This window comes from Clytia hemisphaerica, unplaced genomic scaffold, assembly GCF_902728285.1.
Source record: "Clytia hemisphaerica strain Z4C2 unplaced genomic scaffold, Clytia hemisphaerica genome assembly, whole genome shotgun sequence".
Lineage (NCBI taxonomy): Eukaryota > Metazoa > Cnidaria > Hydrozoa > Leptothecata > Clytiidae > Clytia > Clytia hemisphaerica.
In genome coordinates, this window is record NW_027103829.1 from 846,452 (window position 1) to 867,578 (window position 21,127).

General features: G+C 35.1%; 1 protein-coding gene across 1 annotated transcript in view; it reads left to right on the plus strand.

The window, feature by feature from the left end:
* Positions 1 to 21,127, plus strand: part of LOC136806809 (integrator complex subunit 8-like) — a 49,410-nt gene that overhangs the window by 22,388 nt on the left and 5,895 nt on the right. Inside the window, exons 14-26 of the mRNA XM_067063389.1 lie at positions 486 to 573; positions 901 to 1,000; positions 1,826 to 1,959; positions 2,390 to 2,500; positions 3,024 to 3,184; positions 4,101 to 4,159; positions 4,489 to 4,610; positions 6,318 to 6,405; positions 16,456 to 16,588; positions 17,259 to 17,292; positions 18,151 to 18,210; positions 19,172 to 19,233; positions 20,972 to 21,090. Coding sequence (XP_066919490.1) covers positions 486 to 573; positions 901 to 1,000; positions 1,826 to 1,959; positions 2,390 to 2,500; positions 3,024 to 3,184; positions 4,101 to 4,159; positions 4,489 to 4,610; positions 6,318 to 6,405; positions 16,456 to 16,588; positions 17,259 to 17,292; positions 18,151 to 18,210; positions 19,172 to 19,233; positions 20,972 to 21,090 — 1,271 coding nt within the window. The remainder of the gene's footprint in view (positions 1 to 485; positions 574 to 900; positions 1,001 to 1,825; positions 1,960 to 2,389; positions 2,501 to 3,023; positions 3,185 to 4,100; positions 4,160 to 4,488; positions 4,611 to 6,317; positions 6,406 to 16,455; positions 16,589 to 17,258; positions 17,293 to 18,150; positions 18,211 to 19,171; positions 19,234 to 20,971; positions 21,091 to 21,127) is intronic.

Genomic DNA, 21,127 nt, shown 5'->3' on the forward strand with positions numbered 1-21,127 from the left:
TATATAAACAGTGTATTTTTAGAATGGACAATCTTATATCCCAATCCTTAGTGTTATCCTGACCCTTTGGAATTTTAGTCCTACTAATGATGAAGCCTTCGCAGTGGTTGCGCGAATGTGATTTTCCGATTTTTATAACAATCGGATTTGTATAAATTTCGGAAAAGATTTTTGTGAATGCGTGAAGCTCGCAATTGCGTTAATTTTGTATCCGCAGGAGGGTTAGCCAAGTAAAGAACTGAACGGAACATTGGAAGGAGTGAACCGCCAACTCCTGGTTTCAGATGCTGAGCCCTTGACCACTCGGACATCTATCCTTAAAGATTTCCACTTAAAAACAATCGCTGAAATCCCGGCTGAAATCTATCATAAATAAGGGTCATTTGAAGTTACATCGATATTACTCCTACAAGTATATTCGTAGTTGTATAGCCTGTCACTCGAAGCTGTGCCTAAATTACAATTCCTTTTTCCTTTAACATTAGGATATGTATGGAGGAATTTTCAGAAGAAAACAAAGAAAGGCTGAAGGAAAGTCAATTTTTCAATTCACTCTTCTCGAACAATGAAAAGGTAAGTAAATACCTAAGCTAGTCCCAGATGTTTGGGTAAATCATATTTCCTTTTAACACATTTACTAACATGCTGTTTGAATTTTGCCTCAAAGACTTACCAATCGAGGCGGTATATTTCAAATCATGTAGATTCCAAACATGCACTGAAAAACAGAAAGATTTCAATTTCAAAGTTTTCCCTGTTCAAGTATTCACCGGTTAGTCAGCTAACAACTAGTGTGTCTAGACTTCTTCTTAGATTTTGTCTAATCTCCTGCTTTCCAAGGTGGCAATTTTAAGGGTAAGCTAAGTAAGACATTTGAATAATTGTTCGTCTTTTTTTCAGTTACTAGAGCCGAAGATAAAGAAAGAGAAGATGGAAACTTCTTTCAATCAACAATTGGATTATGAAATGGAAGATTCAACAGGAGGTCATTTCAGTAGAGGTATGTTTCTTAAAACTTTAGAGGGCTTACCTTCGTATATCTCCGAGGTTTATTTAGTTTTTGGGTTGTGGTTGTTTTATACACGATGAGCATCCTCTATATCAAAATATATCAGAGGGGATGCGCGCAGTCTAGGGATGGCGGGGAGGAATAACCTTTATCGTCGGGACTTTTGGCAGAGATTTAGCCTCTCGTTGGGAAAGAAACTGGGATTTTCCTATTTTAATAACTATGATGTAACTTTATTGCTATTTTCATTGAGATTTCTTTCGTGATGATTACGTATGCGACTCCTAGCAAGGTTTTGAAGTTCCAAAAGATTTACCACTAAATGTAATTCGGAGTAAAATCAGCCCTATTGTTTTCTAATTTATAATAATAATTAAAGTATTCAATACAAGAAATTTAGAAAACATCAACCATACAAAGTTTTGAAGCTTTTAGGCTGATGTATCTAGATATTGGTAAACGAAGGGTTAATAAATTTGTAGATGAGCGCAATCATTTAGCTGGCAAAGTACGAATGCATTGCGTTCTGGACTTGGGTGAAAGCATTTCTGGTAAACTAGACTGTAAACGAGAAGCATTGTGATAGAAAATAGTTAACTGGCTGGATATTCAGGCTAGTGTAGAAGAGGTTCGGTGGAGTCTCTAAAGCTGGAATACGCACGGGAAACGCAAATTTGTTGGAGTTAATGAAATTTCGAGTTATTAAGTAACGTTTATAAGGCATTGTTAACTGAAAGAACCTAAAAACATGTTCAAGTCAAGGAGACACTCGAATAGAGGTTGTATCTGAAATGGTCACTTTCACTTTCGTTTCAGACATTGACAACGACGAACGAGTCAGCAAACTTTGCAAATTGAAAGCGCAACTGATCACGTGCTTCGAACCTGAAACCCTCAAAGATATCTTGTTCGAATTACATGAAATTCCGCCTGAACAAAGTCACGCTGTGGTTAGTTTATACATCTTTAACTTTTACATCTAAAAGTTCATGGAAGGGAGTTGAGCTCCTAAAATGACAGAAACTGAATTATATCTGAAGCTGCCGCATTAAAATGCTCAAATAAATGAATTCGATAGACTTTTCATAAATTACGTCACGACCAACGCTTACCTCGTTTTCAAAAGTATTGCTATGGTAATTAATTCCCAGAGGAGTTCATAAGAAGTTAACTCTTTATACAAGTAACACTTAAGGGATTTAATCACCTTGTTATTAGTTTCAAAACGAGGTAGTCGTTGCGGTTCAAATAATTTATTGAAAAAGTTTTCTTTCTATTCTTTTCTCTATTATGTTTGACTCAAGTTATCTTTTGGAGCAAACGACGAATTCGATTTCTTTGTTTGTTGATTACTTTCAATTTCAAGTCAATTACTTTTAGGCATTTGAGATGAAGTATTACAAAGAGATTTTCAACGAAATCCATGATTCCTTGATGAGGGACACAGTGCATATTTTCATCGCAAAATCTAAACAACTTACTTCTCAAAAGGTGAACATTTCTTTCTTGTCATTTTTTTTTCATTAATTGTAATAACTGTTCAGCCCACTTCAAGCCCTTGCTTTTTACCTTTAAGTTTTCAATAAAAAGTCTCAGCGTTTTATAAGTCATTCCGGCTGATACTATGAGACCTGTATCTTATGTCGGAAATTTAGGTAGTAGAAGAATACTTCGACTAGGCACGATTTAGTCACGTAGAGACTTTTTCCCCATCTAATATTTTAACTTTTCTTTGAGTGCAAGAAGTAAGTGGTCGCTTCCATAGGACATTTTGATCGATGCAATGGTGTGTGAACAGCAAATCCTCTTAGTGTCAAGACCTATAGCTACGCTTTGTTTAGCGAGTAAAAATAATTGAAATCGATCATCGATTGAAAACCTATTCATAACTTGATAGTGTCAATATTTTACACGGATAGCCCAGTTATCTAAGACTTTAAGACAGTCTGGAGCTAGCGCCTTAGACATCTTACTTACTCATTGCTCTTACCTCGCTCTCTTTCTCGTATTGCAGCAATTCACGAGAGCTCTGAACATTTTGAACACGTGTCTCAAGATTCTGACGTCATACGCCACACGAGCGAGTCCTGGTTGCTCAACATCTAGGGTGAAAAATATCATGCATCACGAACTCTTGTGGACCGAATTGAAATTTGCTGAAGAAGACCCTGATAAGTAAAGGATCTATTTGCTTTCTTAAATATAACAAAAGGCTTTTTCTACAACGAGGCGTCAAAGGGAAGAGTTGGCGAGGATTGTCTTTCTAGAAGTATCGAGGAGATTTGTTAAGATAAGAGGATGTGCCTTCTTTTTTGGACCAAATTAAAATTCACTGAAGAAGACCCTGATAAGTAAATGGTTTATTTTCTCCAGACTTTTTCTTAGATTAAAAATGAAGTACAGTGAAAGAGTTTGTTAATTCTGCTTTATCAGCATCAGAAGGCGCGCTTACTTTGTTTTTTTCATCTATCGTCAAAAATAATACTCTGTATCTCCACTTTTCGAGACTGTTTCTTTTGGATTGTCCACTCAGCGAAAAGTTTGAATTTAAAGACCTTCAATAGCACAACGCACCGAATCTAAAGCGATTCCATCCTCCTTTGCGTTAATTTCTCTTTCACGTTAATTAATTACAATATCAAAAGAAAGGTATTAGCTTTCACGGTTTTCCAATCATTTAGAAATGAACTGTGGTATTCGAACTTGTATAGATTTATGGTTGAAATAATTATGACATGTGAGACGCGGAGCGCTATTGACTTTGTACCAAATAACATTCTTCGCTGTAGCAGAAGTTTTTGAGGTTGATCTATCAATTTTGGAATGGCTAATTGACCTTTATATAATCGAAGCGGCCGTAGCACGAAGCTAGAGCATCCAAATACCGTGCTCAATTTTGTGGTTTCAAACCACTTCGGTACTTGATTCCTCTCTGCTTGAAGTTCAGCAGCCAAAGAACACTTTAAGGTAAGCGGAGAAATCTAGAGAAAGGGGTGATCCTTTCCTACCTTCGGATAGACAGCTAAAGAGAAAGAAAGCCTGTTATCCTCGTGAATATTTCGTATGTATTTCCCTGAATTTTCATCCATAGAGCCAATACATCAGAGACGATGCGACGATCAAAAGCTTGCATACAGCATAGTAATCAAAGTAAGATATCCCTCTAATCATACTGTTATGACAATGGGGTTCACCGCTGGCGGTGGAGTGGAACCTGCTCTTTCTTCGTCTGGAATGGTAGAATCGGAAAGCCTCCCCCTCCCCGCCGCCGGCTGGCACACAACGTTCTTTCAACGTTTATCTTATGTTCACAAAGTCAATATAACGTTTTAGATGAACGTTGCAAAAACGTTGTGTGCCAGCTGGGCGAGTAAAAGTCTCGCAGAAAAGTTAACAGTTTTTATGAATTATTTCTATGAATGCCATTGAAATTGTAACCTAAACAGATAACACAAGTTAAAGATTTTCCTTTTTTTCAGACCCGCCACCTCAACCTCACGTCTACCTTTCCATTGTGGCTTACCTCTTAAACAATCGGGAAAATCAATTCCTAGTGGACACTTGCGCTAATTTCGATCTCAACATCATTGAGTTTCAACAGGTATATGGATTCCTATTAACGAGGTTAAGCACGGGTTTATTTTGACCGTAAAGTGCGATATCAAAGGCTTTTACATAAATTGCCAAAGCAAACCATGCAAGTGAAGTCTTATGTACAGGCCTATGATATCACATTGAACGGTCTAAATAAACACTTGCTTAACCTCGCTATTGTTTGTGGTATACCGTATTACTTCAAATGAACGCCCCCTCAAATAAACGCCCCCTTCGTATAAACGCCTCCCCTCTAGGAGGGACGTTCATTTGAAACAAGTAGCTGTAAGATAGAATCATATCGAGGAAAAATTAAGTATGTGTTAATAATTGTAGTCTTTCAGTATTCAAATTAATTTTGAACCGTTTTTTACATCTCTAGAATGACATATTTGAACTGAAAGACGATGAAAAGGCAAAACAAGGTTCCCATTCACTTTATTAAAGTGACCTCGGCTAGAGACTATTTAATGAACGCCCCCTTCTAAAATCCAAAAAACTAACTAACGCCCAGGGCATTTTATTCGAAGTAATACGATAAATGAAATGAAAAATGCTCTTCTGAAGTCTGTTCAGGACAAGTGTGAATTCTTCTTTCTTTTTATGTTTATACCTTTGAGGGGGTTTATCTAACAAATGCTGCATTACAAAAAATAGACTAAAAGAACGCCAAATTTCATAAAGAACGACAAATTTTGCCGTCCACAACCCCGACCGAAAGTGAATGTAGCACCCCTACATATTCATTCCTCTTTGTTTATGACGGGAATCAACTACATGTGGTTTAAAAAAAGGACAAATTAATCATGCGTGTTATTATTAATGCAGGAATTGTCCGTCGAACTCTCTGTTTTCAAGGAGCTCTTTATAAATTGTAATGAATTTAATACCTTGGGAAAGATATTCAAAAGCACATTATTCTGCATTAGTGTTTGTCCAAGCTAAGGTGAAGAAAAACGAAGATTAAGAAATTAGCTTTTGAATACAACAATCATGGCATGAATTCGATTTTTACACCATTGGGAAGCTGAAAGGTCGGCGAGCTCAAAAATATATACAGTTGAGAGAATTAGAGAGAATTTACTGCACCTTTGTGTTTTTAAATCAGAGTGATAACGTTTGCTTACTCATCAATTTTAATTTACAAGCTTTTTCGCATTGGATTGACACGGATGTGGAGCAAGATTGATCAGAAAGAGCAAACGAAAAACTTCTTTTTGCTTATATAAAGCATAATATAACAATAGAGAGACACTGTCCTGATAAGAATAATGTGTCTGATAAAATAAAACCTTTAAAATTGCGATATTAGGCGAAATGCCAATAAGGAGACACACTTATCGTGAACCGACTTTAGGTTTCATTTCATTATCCATCCAATCATTTTCGGTGGGACAAACGAGCAGTCTTGCTGGACTCTGGACTACAGCCTTTCTGTTTTTGTAATGGTTATTGACTACAATTGTTAAAATATGTAGTATGTCGAAAACTTTAATATATTTTAAGATTGTTGTCACTTTTAGAAATAAAATATACATGTTTTTTTTAATAAGCAAGTGTCTGTGCCTATATCAGTCTCACATTATGCTTGGCATTCTATTGTTCGTAAACAATAGAGCCATTGTTACTGTTACTGGTACTGAGTCTGAACGTTATGCTTATAGAAAAAAACATGTACTCATCTATTATTTTCCGTTCTTATTTTTATCATTAGATCGGCTATTACATATCTAAAGCTGTTTGTGCCTCTCAACATGGCATTGATGCATTGCGAAACCCTGCCACGGAATTGTGGGAAACAGGTTAGTTGCTATGATGCTTTGTTTTCTCAGATTATACGTTTTTTCATGAAATTACAAAGCTGAGATACCTATCTTTCTCAGCTAGCGTGTGTTAGAGCTTTAAAAGTTTCAATTGAAGTTGCTGCCATCATAGACAGGAGGTCCGTCCTCTGTTTTTATAATCTGATGTATAATAGACTTTTACGAGTCGGGAACTTTCTTATCCATTTGCGAGCCTAACTTTTTGTGTGGTTTTTCTTGTTCCTTCTGATCTTTAGAATATTCTAAGCGTCTGTGTCACCTGGATTTCTTCTCTGAGTATCCATAATGGCGGATTTTTAATGAATGCCCCCCACAGGCAAAAGTTAATTTTTTCATACCGAACAAGGGCTTGTCATACATCAATCTATCTAGTCTGAATCGCAGGCATCTAAAAAACCACAGGTAGTATATCTATAAGAAGCACGAATTCGTTAGAGGGTACAATCAGTTTACAATCTATCGGAAATGTCTCACTGATCAATTTTGAGGTACAAACTTAGGTCTGAAAATTTTACTCGAGAAATAAACAATTTCGTTTTCTCACATTTCACAGCTGCTACGAACATTTTTTTAAGTGGGGTAGGTAACTTATTTAACTCATTCCCTCAAAAAGTATACATACATTAGCAAACCAACTTTGTATGGTTAAAGAGACATATACTTGTTTTCCAAAGTTTCTTGATGGAGATACATAAATTTTGTACACGTTTTTTATAAGAACAAACTATAAGAATATAAGGCTTCGATGGCCAAAATCTTAAGAATAAGTTAAGACATTTAAAGGCTCTGCGAACTCTAAAACACCCAATTTCTTAGGAAAATGGACCAAAATACTCACAAAATGGGGAAATTAAGAACATGCCAAGAACATTTTCAGGTTTAAAACTCAAAAAGTTAAGAACATCCGAAGGCTTCAAAATTTTTGGATGTTCTTATTAAAAAAAAACGTGTATTTCACAAACCAGGATAGACGGTTTCAACGGCGATTGTGTAACTTTTTTCGAAAATATTTTCTGGAATAGATCGTAACATTCAGGACGGCTGATTTATTTTAAAACACCCCAGACACCCCAGGACACAAAAAATTTAATGCTGGATAAACAAAGCTTGTGTATTTAGCAGACCAAAATAGACATTTTCAGCGAATAATTCTTGGCCCCAGCGGTTAGCGTGAATGGGCTTTTTCGGTTGCTTGAATGCGTGAAAATTGAAAAAAGAATTTCTTTCTTCGAATCCTCGCACAAAACTAGCAAAACCCATTTTTGTATAGGCATACGCCTTTACATGGTGTCCCAAAAGGTATCGAGATCTTGAATTCAAACCCAGTGAAATTAATTAATTTATAGCCATCTCTGGCGGATTTCAAAACTTCACCGGGTCACTAAAGCTTGGGTGTATTTTTCTCAGTAGAACAAAATTGTACCTCCCTGTCTCACAGCCCATGTGGAACTATTGAGGATAGAAATTCTATTGTTTCAAGGTTAAAAAATCCGGTGGGGATGGTTGGAGTGGGGTGGATCCGGTGGGGTGGATCCGGTGGGGTCCTGTGACACAGGGGTGTGATTGTTTACATCACATTACACGTTTTTTTTTATTAGAACCCAGTTTATAAGAACATTGAGGCTGAAATTCGTCGAAAAATTAAGAACATGCCTAGCCTCAGTTTGGAAAAAAAATACAAGAAACTACAATTGTTTCCTCTTTTCAAGCAGTTTTAACTGAACTTAGGGAAGGATTTTCTAAAATCAAATATTGTCCAAATTTTACCAATTTTAAGTGCTCTTTATTTTGCATGATATTGTCGATTTAGAGTAGTCTGAAAAATTAAGAACGCACTTAAGAGATTTTAGGCTGAAAATTTCTAAAAAAATAAGTACATCCAGGCTCAGCCAAATTTTAGGTGTTCTAATAAAAAAAAAACGTGTGTCTCAACAGTACTTTTTTCCATTACGAAATGATGTTCGAGAAAGACATTCATAGTATCAAATCCTTTGTATCTTTGTAGTTTTTCGCATTTCGTGTTTTATTGTTGCATTACACGTTTTCTTTTTTTACAAGAATATCCAAAAAATTTTAAGCCTTTGGATGCTCTTAACTTTTTGGATTTTAAGCCTAAGAATGTTCGTAACATGTTCTTATTTTCACCATTTTATGAGAATTCATGACTATTTTCCTGAGAAATCGGGTGTTTTAAAGTCCGCAGAGCCTTAAAATGTTCTTAACTTGTTCTTAAGATTTTAACCATCGAAGCCTTATGTTCGTATCTAGTTTCTTCTCATAAAAAAGCCATTATGTGATTTGTAATAATAATGTTTAAAATACTGTACATGACGAAAATAAACTATATCTGAGACAGTATTTTTTTAGACACTACGCCCAAAAAGGGGTAAAAATATGCAATCACAGACAAAATGTTGTAGACTTTTCAAAAATGCAAGAACAATGTCACAATAAGCTCTGAAATCCCGTTTTACCAGAGCCAATGTCGTTTTTATTGGATTTAAAGAGTTGACAAGGGTGACAAGTTCAGAAGCCAAATCCACTCGACATTTTTGCAAAGTCTTCAGGCCTTTTTTTTTGACACTACGCAGAGGAAAAGGGGTAAAATATGCAATCACGGACAAAAGGTTATGTAGACTTATCAAAAATGCAAGAACAACTTCACAATAAGCTCAGAAATCCCGTTTTATCAGAGCCAATGTCGTTTTTATTGGATTTAAAGAGTTGACAAGGGTGCCGAGTCCAGAAGCCAAATCCACTCGACATTTTTGCAAAGTCTTCAGGTCTTTTTTCTGGACACTACGCAGAGAAAAAGGGGAAAAATATGCAATCACAGACAAAAGGTTATGTAGACTTATCAAAAATGCAAGAACAACTTCACAATAAGCTCTGAAATCCCGTTTTACCAGAGCCAATGTCGTTTTTATTGGATTTAAAGAGTTGACAAGGGTGACGAGTCCAGAAGCCAAATCCACTCGACATTTTTGCAAAGTCTTCAGGTCTTTTTTCTGGACACTACGCAGAGAAAAAGGGGAAAAATATGCAATCACGGACAAAAGGTTATGTAGACTTATCAAAAATGCAAGAACAATTTCACAATAAGCTCTGAAATCCCGTTTTACCAGAGCCAATGTCGTTTTTATTGGATTTAAAGAGTTGACAAGGGTGACGAGTCCAGAAGCCAAATCCACTCGACATTTTTGCAAAGTCTTCAGGTTTTTTTTTATTTTCTCAGATTGAAGATTGAAGGTTCAATGAGTTTTGCTCTTCAACTTTTTCGAGATGAAATCCCATCATATTTGAGATGGTTTAATCAACAATTTAAACGACTTTTCAGAGCTCTCTGGTGCACCCACAGCTTGTGTGGCTAAAGTTCACCCATTTTTAGTCCATTTAATCTCTTTGGAAGTTCAAACATCACAAAGTACTGCTAGCAAGTGTCCTCTGCCAAATAACCACTTGTGGTTTATTTAGGGAATTTCTTGACCTTGTGTCCATGATTGTGAGTGTGAATTATTATTTTGCATATGTGCATAGCCATACATGTGGGAGTGCTGTTTTCGACCCCGAAAATAAAGAAAACCTACGTTATGTAAGATTTTTACAACTCGAATTTTACAATCAATGTACGTGCAAATGTAATTTCACACATGTTAAAATATTTTTTCAGGTATTCTATATTTATTTACTTTTAAGTTTAATTGACACCTTCTCTTCTTTTGTTAATAACTTTCAAAAAAGAAATTTTTAACCAATAAAAGTATATATTTTATGAAAGCCCATAAAACTTTCTAAATGATGATGTTCATTAAAATCTTATTATCTTATACTGTAGTAAAGAGTAATTATTAACAGATCAAATTTTGACCTTACCTAGTTACATTCAAAAGGGATGAATTCACCCATAGCTTTGAGCTATCGAGATTATTTTTTTTTATATGATTCAGAGAAGGTTGGTCTAAAATACCGTCTTAGAATTTTTTTCTAATTGGTCGGTTCTCGACTTAAAACATAAAAGGATCCGGAAAATTACTTTAATTTTCTCTTTTTCCTACTAAATTGCAAATTAAAAAATAACGAGGCTATGAGAAGGAAAATCCTAAGATGGTTTTTTAAACCAGACTTCAGGGAATACATTAAAAAAAAATGAAGTCGGTAGCTCAAAGCTATGGGTGACTTTAAGTCTTTTGAAGTTATCATAGTGTGGCAGTTTCTCTTTGTCTTATGCAAATACACGTTGTTTTTTTTATAAAAACGTCAAAAATTTTCGAAGCCTTCGGATGTTCTTAGTTTTTTGGATTTGAAGCCTGAAGATGTTCTTAAAATGTTCTTATTTTCAGCATTTTTTGAGCATTTTGATGTAATTTCTTAAGAAAATGCATGTTTTTAAGTCCCCAAAGCCTTAGAATATTCTTAGAATGTTCTTAAATTTTTGGGCCCCGAAGCCTTATGTTCTTATATAGTTTGTTCTTATAAAAAAAAAACGTGTAGCCAATTATAAGTTCAAATCTTTTTTAAATTTAACGCTAACATCTTGGGAACAAATTGAGATTTTAATTCCGTTTTATTTTAAGAACATTTTTTGGCTTGAAATCCAAAAAGTTATAAGAACATTCGAAGACTTTAAAACTTTTGAATGTTCTTATAAAAAAACGTGTATTTCATGAGAAAAAACACAGTAAGAAAAGTTCACCATAGTGTTTTGCTTTCGTGTTAAAATTTTCTTATTTTTATTATTTGGATAATTGATTTTTTACCCTAAAAAGTGCTAAAAATATAAAAGCTGCATTACATTGCATAATTCAAAAATTATATTTTGATACCCTTTGTTTTAACACCAACAGTCCCTCTAAGCAGTCTCGAATTGAAGCGGTTCGGGAACCGCCCGACTGTTTAGCCGGTGAAAAATCCGTTGGTGAACAGTATAATCTAGATGTCCTTTCAAAATTTTCCATATCGTAATATCAATTCAAGACAGCTTTAAATCCATTTTAATAATCGACTTTTCATTTGCTGATAACTCTGACAAATACTGTAATACCAAGAGATTCCAGGCTTGAAATGATTTAACTTAAGTACAGTGAAATAAATAAAATCAAGAAAATTCGAAAACATTAAAAAAATTCGAGTGAATTATCAAGAAGTTATTAAGAAATAAAGAACTATCTTACAATTGCTTAGGTAGTTAGTTCTTTATCTCTTGATATTATGATTTAGGTATGTATTATAGATATATTTTTGTAGTTTTAAAGGCATTTATTTTTATAGCTTGCTCAAGAGGTTCTAAAATTGTATTTATTGGACTTATTGGGCTGTATTGAATTGAATTGAAAATCTTTAAGCATACTTTGCAGGCCCGGCGGAAGCAGGGAGACTGGAGAGACTAGTCTCCCCACTTTAGCGCAAATGAGATTTTTTTCTCAAATTCCTATCGAATTTTATTTAATTAATTGAGCCTTTAGCCTCACCACTCTTAGAGTTGTTCGGCGGGGTATACTTTGCAAGTCTTATAGATCGGGCCTTAAGTTGCCTTTTGGTTTTACAGGCCCGCTTTTCCTCACATCGAGAGTGTCGAAATGCCGATGGAGATGGAAATTCTATTGTTTCAATCTCAAAAAGTTCAGTGGGGGTGGTTTTAGAGTGAAAATTTTACATTGAACTCTGAATGAGGAAATCAAAGTCAATTTTCAGTGCCAGTTAAGTTGTAGCGTATTTTTTCCAGCAAGGGTGAAATTGTGGCCAGATTTCCTATTTGGGCGGGGGTCCTACCGAGTCTACTGCTTCTTTTAAGGAGAGAGCATCTCATCAAATAGATGATTTTTCACATTTTCTGCCTGGTAAGAACTCTATTATTTTTCATAAAAATGCTGTTTGGTTCATTTTTCTGCTGTTAAAGTGTCCACCAACGTCGGGGAAAGTGGCGAAAAGAAAGTATACAGAAAATTGTTATTCGCTTGGGACTTTCAACAATAAGTCTATATAATTAATATATAATATCTTTGGTTTCAATTCTGGTCAAAAAGATACTAAACCGAGGAGTTTCTCTGATTTACTTGTTCCGTATGTTGGTCGCCAGCGATGTCAATTTCATTCCTCCAGCACATAAATTGATGCAGATATTCTCGTATTTTACTGAAACAACTTAAGTAAATGATGGGGTTAGAAACAAAATAACATAGATTAGCCAACCCTGTCGCCATTAGCGACCAAGATGGTGGGCTAGGATAGAAAGCTTGAATAAGGGAGCCGATGGTTAATGGACAAAGAAAAATACAAGTCCAAATGTTCAATTTTAAAACGTCTTTGAAGCTGCTTAATAGCTGTTGTATAACATTTATCCTCTCTGCTTCAATACCAAAAAAGTTATTCCTGCTTCGAAGATTGCGTTCATTTTCGCGGCGAATTTCAAGTGTCTTATATCCAAAGAAGATGACGAGTGCGCATGTACAGATCCTTAACACGTTTAGTAAGACCAAAATATATTGACTTGTCACTATAACCTTTTTCCCGTTCACTAATAAAATGCTTTGTTGTGGACCAAACATCAAAGCAATACAGATGAAAATCAAGGCCATGGTAGTGATACCAATGGTGTAATTGATCTTCTTCCTGGTGACAATGGTATGGTAGGTCAGTGCAAACTTCATAGCTATCCAACGGTCCAAAGCAATTAGAATGGTGATCAATAAGGAGATGGAATAGAAGATGTGTGTCGATAACGAAAATAACATGTTGAGAATCAGGTTCATTTGAATTCGACCGCCAGACAGTATTACACCACATTTTAGAGTTGTTAATAGTATAGCCAATGTATCAGCTAATGACAATACCGAGATGAGATAGTAATTATTATGTCGCAATAAATGGGCCTTCCAGATGCAAAGTTGGACGATGAAATGGAGAAACAGTGTTATAACAAAGATAACGATGAAAAGTTTAATAAAGTCATCATTGATGCTTGTGTTGATAGTGGCGAACATGGAAATTTCACTAGTGGAGTTGTTCATTTTTTCTCCACGACGTCTACTCCCGCAGTGAATGAAATTGTTTTTCGTTTGAGATTAAAAGCTTTTTTTTTATAGACCGCATATATAAATAAATAACAATGGAATTAACTGCGGGGGGAAATGCATTTCCTAACCCATTACTATAAGTTGTTTTTGCCCTTTTTGCCCCTTTTGTCCTTTTTGTACATTGCAGCCTTCAAGAAAATTCGCAAATTTTATATTTATGTAATACCTCGTAATAAAATATACTTTTTATAAGAACCAGATAAAGTATCGACTTTATAGATTTTAAAGATTTAAATGTTGTTCTTATTACGTTTCAGCCAAATTTAAGTCTTAGAACTTTTTCATTTTGATGCAAGAATTAGTAGATATTAATAGTAAAATAAGTTTGATTTTTGTCACTCTTAAATTCATGAAAATGAGGTGTTTTTTCTTGTAAATGTGTTTTATTACAGGGTGTCCTTAGTCCGAAAGAAATTATCTTAGTTGTCAGGGAGCAGAATTCAAAAATAGCGTTTTTGCTTAACCCAATAGCTGAATAGGATTGTTGTATATCGTTGGAACGGAAATTTTATGTTGATTTTGCTGATTATGTTTTTCCGACTTATATATGGCTTATATGGCCATTATATGATAAGTATTATTCAAGACATTCTCATCAAATTCGAATGGCCACGACATAATTAAGGCCGCTACACACTCAAGTGTGTTACAAGGCGCACGGCTTTATTTTTGTATAGATTACATAAATTACGCCTTCAAAGGCTGTCGCTTTGAGTGTAGCAAGTGTTGAAACTTTTCAACTTTTCAACTTTTTTTCGCTAAGCTGTGCTGTGCAGCTTGCCTATTTTTTTTTTTTTTTTTTTTTTGATTAGCCAATCAGAAGAGACATTTGACTTTCGTGTACCGTGTGCAAAAAAATGTGCAAAACATCTTCCCTTTGTTTTGGTTCAGTGACCAAAGCGCACAAGCCTTGCGCCTTGTCCGCCAACCATAAAATGCTGAGTGAGCACGAAATGAGCACATTTTCTTTTTATAAGAACATCTAAAATTTTGAAGCCTTCGGATGTTCTTAACTTTTTGAGTTTTAAGCCATAAAATGTTCTTAACATGTTCTTATTTTCACCAGAATAAATGTTTTAGGGTCCACAAAGCCTTAAAATGTTCTTAACTTCTTTGTTCTTAATATTTTGGTCATCGAAGGCTTTTGTTCTTATATAGTTTGTTCTTATGAATAAAAAAAATGTGTAGCTTTATCAGCATTGTTTTCTATGAATCTGAGCTCAAAAGCCAGTGAAATTTTTCGATTTTTGTTATTTTGTAATTTTTGGACCCTTTTAGAGAATCAATGGCTATTTTATCGTTTTTGTACCTCTTTGAGAGATTCTCGAAGGACCCTTATGGCTCGCACATAAGGCACATATCATATGATTTATCATGTTATCATAGGGTCCTTCTACATTTAAAAAGAAAACTATGATATATGAGTGCTCTCAGCTCTGTTTATCCATTTCATTTTGTCATTATCATTTTTTTGGTTAAAAGCTTCATAAATATTGACATTGAAAATATATATTCTGGTCTGTAAGGATACACAATCTCCATCAAGAAACTTTGGAAAACAACTCTACATGTCTCTACAATAACCATGCAAAGTTGTTTTGCATTTGCTAATGCATGTATACTTTACTTTTTGAGGAATTGAGTTAAATAAATGACCTACCCCCACTTAAAAAAATGTTTTTAACAGCTGTGAAATGTGAGAAAACGAAATTGCTCTGTTTCTCGAGATGGCAAAATTTCCGATGACAAGCTCATGTCCCAGTTAGGCATAAAAAAAATTCACTTTTGCCTGTGGGGTTATATACACAGATCTGTAAAGCCCGAAGGGCTAGATAGGCAACTTTAGGATTTCTCCAGTAAAAAAAAAACTTTTTAAATTTCGTGCTGATGGATAGGATCTAGCATTTTAATTGATTTTGGAATGAGATCAAAAAAGTAGGCGGCAAACGCTATTTTTTTTTTTACTTTTTCGCGAAAGTAAATGAAAATTCTTAACAGGGCCATTCTCAAAAAAAAAATGGAAATCTATTAAACCTCAAAATCGTAACAAATATCAAATTTTCAGCATATTATTATCCTTTATTGCCTTTTTAAAGTCGAAGAGCAACCGTCTTTAGCGGATTTAAGGAATATTTTTCACTTTTAAGGCAATTTTTATTCGAAAATTCTCATTTTTATCCAACAACGATTCGCGAAAGTTTATGCTCGCGAAAATCATTTTTTCCTCAAATTCGCGAAAGTAAATGTCGCAAATTTCGCGATTTTTCGACCTCGCGAAAGTTTCTGCTCACGAAAGTTTCTGCTCGCAAAAGTTTGTACGCCTAAAGTAGTGAAAGAATAACAAAATTTGATTGGATGTGTTATGAACTGACATTTGAAGTTGGGAAATTCGAACTCATAGCCCAAACCATCTATTCATTTTGCAATCAGTTTATAAAAGCCGAAATCTTACACGGTTTCTTTTACTAGAACACCAAATTTTGGCTGATGCTGGATATGCTTATTTTCTTGGTAATTTCCAACAACATGTCCTAACATGTCCCTTCACACGTTCTTAATTGACTAAAAGTCAAAAACCCCTTACGTCAAATTTAGAACTCTAAAAACTGGGAAAATCAAGTCTGTTCACGATCCTTTGCGAATTTTAGAAAATGATGTTCAAAAATGTGTTTTAAACTACTTGAAAAATTGAAAATCTTATTGTTTTTAGTCTATTTATTCTGAGCTAAGGCTGGCCATGTTCTTATGATGTTCTTAAAAGTTCGTCTATATTCAGCCTAAATGTTCTTATAAACTTGGTTCTTATAAAGAAATGTGTAGTATGGATCAAAACTACTGCCATCACCTTATGTTTATCGACGTATGTTTTTTTTGTTCAAAATAATGTAATATTTTTTAAGCCGCTTATGAAAAGCATTTCCAAGCTGTGTCATTTCTATCGTTTCTTATTTTAAAGTTATGAAGATTATTGGCGAATCAGTGGAAACACAAGAGACCGCCCAACAACCACCCCCGCCACAACCCATTATGGGTGCACGAGGACCTAATGAAGAAAAAGAAATGTGGTCCAAACAATGTTTTGTCAGACGGTATGTACCTGATGTCTTTGCGTAGTGTGAATCGCAGACCTCTATAGATGCACTTCCTATAAGAATCTTTTTCGCTAGAGGATGAGCAGAAACATAGTCTTTACGTGATTCCTTCCTTTTTCACGTACTTTCGATGCAATCAAGTGAAAATAATAATTAAATTATTACTTCCCTTTATTTCGGATACCTTTCGACAGGCCCGGCTTACCAACCATAAAAGTAGGGGGGCTGAAGGCTCAGCTCAAAATGAGATGAAATCCGCTAGAAATTTGAGAAAAGAGTCTCAATTGCTCAAAAGTGGGGAGGCTGAAGTCTCCTCAGTCTCCCTACTTCGGAAAGGGCCTGCTCTATCTTGAACAAAACATCTGTATGCTGGGTTTATTTCCTTTCTCACCTTGAACAATTAATTATTTAGTCTATCAAGAGTTCGACATAGAGAGAATCAACTGTATTTCCTGTGACTAACCCTTCGAGCATCCTATTTCTTTTACTGGGGAAAAAATCTTGGGGGGGGTGGCTCGAGCCCCTCCTTATAATCTCAAGATCCTTTGCCAATTATTTTATTCGATGCATACCCAAAGATACTCGAAGGATTAATTTTGCTTTGTTAACACTGCTTACAGATCATTTTACCACCATGTAATTGCTTCATCTTTCTTTTTTATTCTAGAGAGGACTTTCTCCAACTATTAGTCTCATTGACCGTAAGTTTTTGTCACATACATATACAATCTTTTCTTGTTAAACTTGATTTCAGTGTTCAGTTTTCCCTTCTTCATTTATTTGAAAAATACAACGTAGGGTCATTCCGATAAATTGTCAACCACAATTGAAGTCTTTGCCCGATTGAACCGCCTCTATGGGTGTTTTCAAATGGTGCATGGATCGCGGTGCTCCTTGCGGTATCCAGTCAATAGTGAAGTGAGAGTGACGTACCCCTTATTCTGGAATGGCCGTGTATCGTCCAATTTATTTGACACCCGAAATTCACACAACCTCACCTTCTCTACTTACCTTTTTCGCTGTTTTTCGCTTTTTTTTTATTGCAAATGCGCGATAAAAGCAACCTCGATCAACGTAACAACCTCACAAGCTCGGTATTAGCGACCTTAAACATCTTGGACGGCGACGACTTGAATGAGGACGTGAAGTAAATCTTAAAATCAAATGGCAAATTTTATCCGATTTTTACCACATGAACAAATTTTAAAAGCAGGAAAGTCTTTGTAAAATACAACGTTATAATTCTCGAGGGGTTCATATCATTTAAAACTATTGTACTCTTCCTTGAGCGTCTTCGTCCTGAAGACGACGTCAAAACAGAAATTTCAAGTTGTCTTGAGATTCGAAAACTTCCATTAATTACCCTATTAAAATTAACTATTCTCATGAGAAAATTGATATGAAGAGAAAAGAATCTAGCTGCGATCCAGATATCAATCCCAAAGGATTTTCTTTTTGTTCATTCCCACTTCACTCTTTCAAAGTTGCCGTTCTAGTTGCTTAAGGTCCCTATTTACTCGAACTCGGGCAATATCTCATACTTGTCACCTTTTTTTCAGGACGACAGTACGCTCTCGCTGATGCTGTCGTGCATTGCTTCTTTACTCGATATGACTCAGGTAATATTATCGAGTTTGGCTTTAGAATTATCCTTTAATCGCAGTTGTATACACTTAGAGGGAACTGATCATAAATATATCCTGCATCACAGATATTGTATTCTTTAACACACTAGATAGGCTGACTGGTTACAGATTTCCCGTGGAAGTGTGTCCAGTTTTGAAGTCGACTGGTCCACCATGTTGATTTCTAATTTACCTTAGATTTTCGAACGTTCGAATTTCAAAACATTCGAATCGAGCTTTTGACACCCAAAACTAAAAACAAGATGGCGGACTAGTCAGCTCTGAACCTGGACACGCTTTTTATATACGAGAAGCCCGATCCAGTCAAGTGGTTAGAGATCAGTGCCCTGATATATTGGTATCTGGATTTTTTTAAGTGGTACCTCGCAAAGAGATATTGCAGTGTTAAAAATTTGCCCAACGTCCAACAGCGTCACATCATAAGTATTCAAGGAAAAGTAGATCTATCTAATGCTCTTGATGCATTTACCACCGCTATTGAGTAGTGCTACCATTATTGTACCACTTTCAAAAAAATCTTATCAAAAACATTGGTTGGCAAGGATCGCGAAACTCTTTCCGAGTTTATATAAAGCTCAGTGGAATATGCATAGAAAGTTTTTTTACTCGCAGGTTATTTTAGTGGTATCTTAAATAAACGAACCAAGCTAAAAGCCAAACAAAACACCGCATGCGAATCTCTGTGGTTGAGCATGAACTATGTTGAGCGTTCTAACCAATGAAGTATAAGCCCGAAGGGCCAGAAGCGAAACCCCTTGGTAGGGTTTGAAGCCTCTAAATCCTACCAAAGTTGCGCGGCCTTGGGTGGCCCGTTTGGTTTTTATACAAGTTCCGGATTGAAAGTAAAATTCTCCGCTAGATTTCAAAGAATATTCTACTGGAAAACAAGCTAAACTAGTGTATTTTGAAAGACTTTCGTTATCTTCTTTCTTAGCCTGATAGTGGAGTAGTGTTCAAAGATACTTACACACCATTTTGGCCAACCAACAATGATAAGTATGTGACAACCTACAATCACAAACATAATATTTGGCACGAAAGGGAAAAAATTTCCAATACGACTTTGAATATAGCCTGGAAGCCACTTAACCGCTCCCAAATCGAAACAAAGTGGAAGTACTGAAATTGCAATTCTTGCCCAAGCTTTAAATTCTGAGAAACGTTAAAATACCCAAAATTGTCAATGTATTTCAGCGCTGATTGTAGTTAATCGTCTCTTCATTTTTCTGGGTAGTTACATTCAAACAAATAAGTTCAGATCCGAGCACTCACTAAATGTCTTCATTATTTTTCCTTGCCCATTTGAGTAAATTAAACTCGCAAGAGAGCTTTCAATATTACCACAAATTGGCTGCACACATCCCCTCTGATATGTTTTGATATGGGGGATGCGTATCATGTATAAAATTCCCGTCTAAAAGTTACCCCCGTCTTTGTGCTTTTTAAACTTGATTAGCTTGATAAGTAAGTTTTATATTTAAAATTGGATTGTTAAACCTTACAAAGAAAATTGTAATAGGTTACCTTTAGTTTGGAGTAACCCTCAGACGGAAATTTTATACACGATTAGCATCTCCTATAAGTTTCTTGCCTATATCAAAACATATCAAAGGTAATGCACGCAAAATAAAAAACTACACGTTTATATTTATAAGAACCAGTAAATTTTGGCTTAGGCTAGGCTGTTCTTAATGTTTTGAAATTTTGAGGTTTAAGTGTTCGCTTACGATGTTCTTAATAAGCTTAGTTTCTTTACTTATAAACTTAAAATGGGTTTAAAATCTGCTAAATTCAGTACTTTCTGAGATCTGAGGCACAGATTGTTCTTAATTCGTTCTCAGGTTTTGCCAATTTTCTGTCCCGTGTTCTTATGAAATTCTTCTTATAAAAAGAAAAGCGTGTATAGCAATTCTAATCCGTTATACCGGGTGCGTCACAAAAAGGTTTCTCTCTTTAGAATCTCTTTTTCTATGGAAAGAAGAAAGATAAACTTAAATTTTGATGGGTCATTTATTGAATAAAAAAGTTACTTTCTGAAATTGCCCGAAAACGTTAAACAGAAGTATAATTACATGATGCATCAGTATTTTCGTTTCAGTCATTAAAAATGATGCTGTCTAAATTTAGAATTAGCTGTCTAAATGACCTTTCGTTATATAAAGGAAGGTTAAATTTCAATAAAAGGAAGAAAATGTGTCGAATAAAGCCAAAAAATCTAGTAAAATTCATACAAAAATACATCAAATATGGGTTTCGAGGTGCACCCAGCCTTACATAGACTTTATCCAGTCTAGAACCATAAATCTGATGAAAATTTCGGTAAAAGTAAATTAAAATGATATTGATGAAGATTTTAAACCCTTTCGAACCCATAAGTTTCAAAATTTATGTGTTTAAATACTGAGGAATGCTCTTAATCATGTAAAGCCTATTACGATTGCCAACTTTAAAATAAAATTTGATAGGTCGATTTTTAACGTTTTCAGGCACTTTCTGAAAGTAACTTTTTTATTCAATTGAGCATAACTTTTGATCTAATGAATCGAATTTAATAAATGACCCATCAAAATTTAAGTTTATCTTTCTTCTTTCTAATGGAATAGGAATGGTTCTTTTAAAACTTTTAGATTTCGAGAAAATCAGTTTTAAAGAGAGAAACTTTTTTGTGGCGCAACTGGTATATTTGTCCAAGAATGTCCAATTTGTAAAATTTGCCCTCATTTTTTCGTTATAGTCACGTTCGTTTGGAAAGAGATGACGTATTATCCGTATTACATCCATTATGCCAGTATTGTATACAACGTAATGGGCGTAACATCACTTGGTTACGTACAATCGCTGATGTGTACCTACGTAAGTCCTTATGGGATTTCCAGGTTGACAATATTTA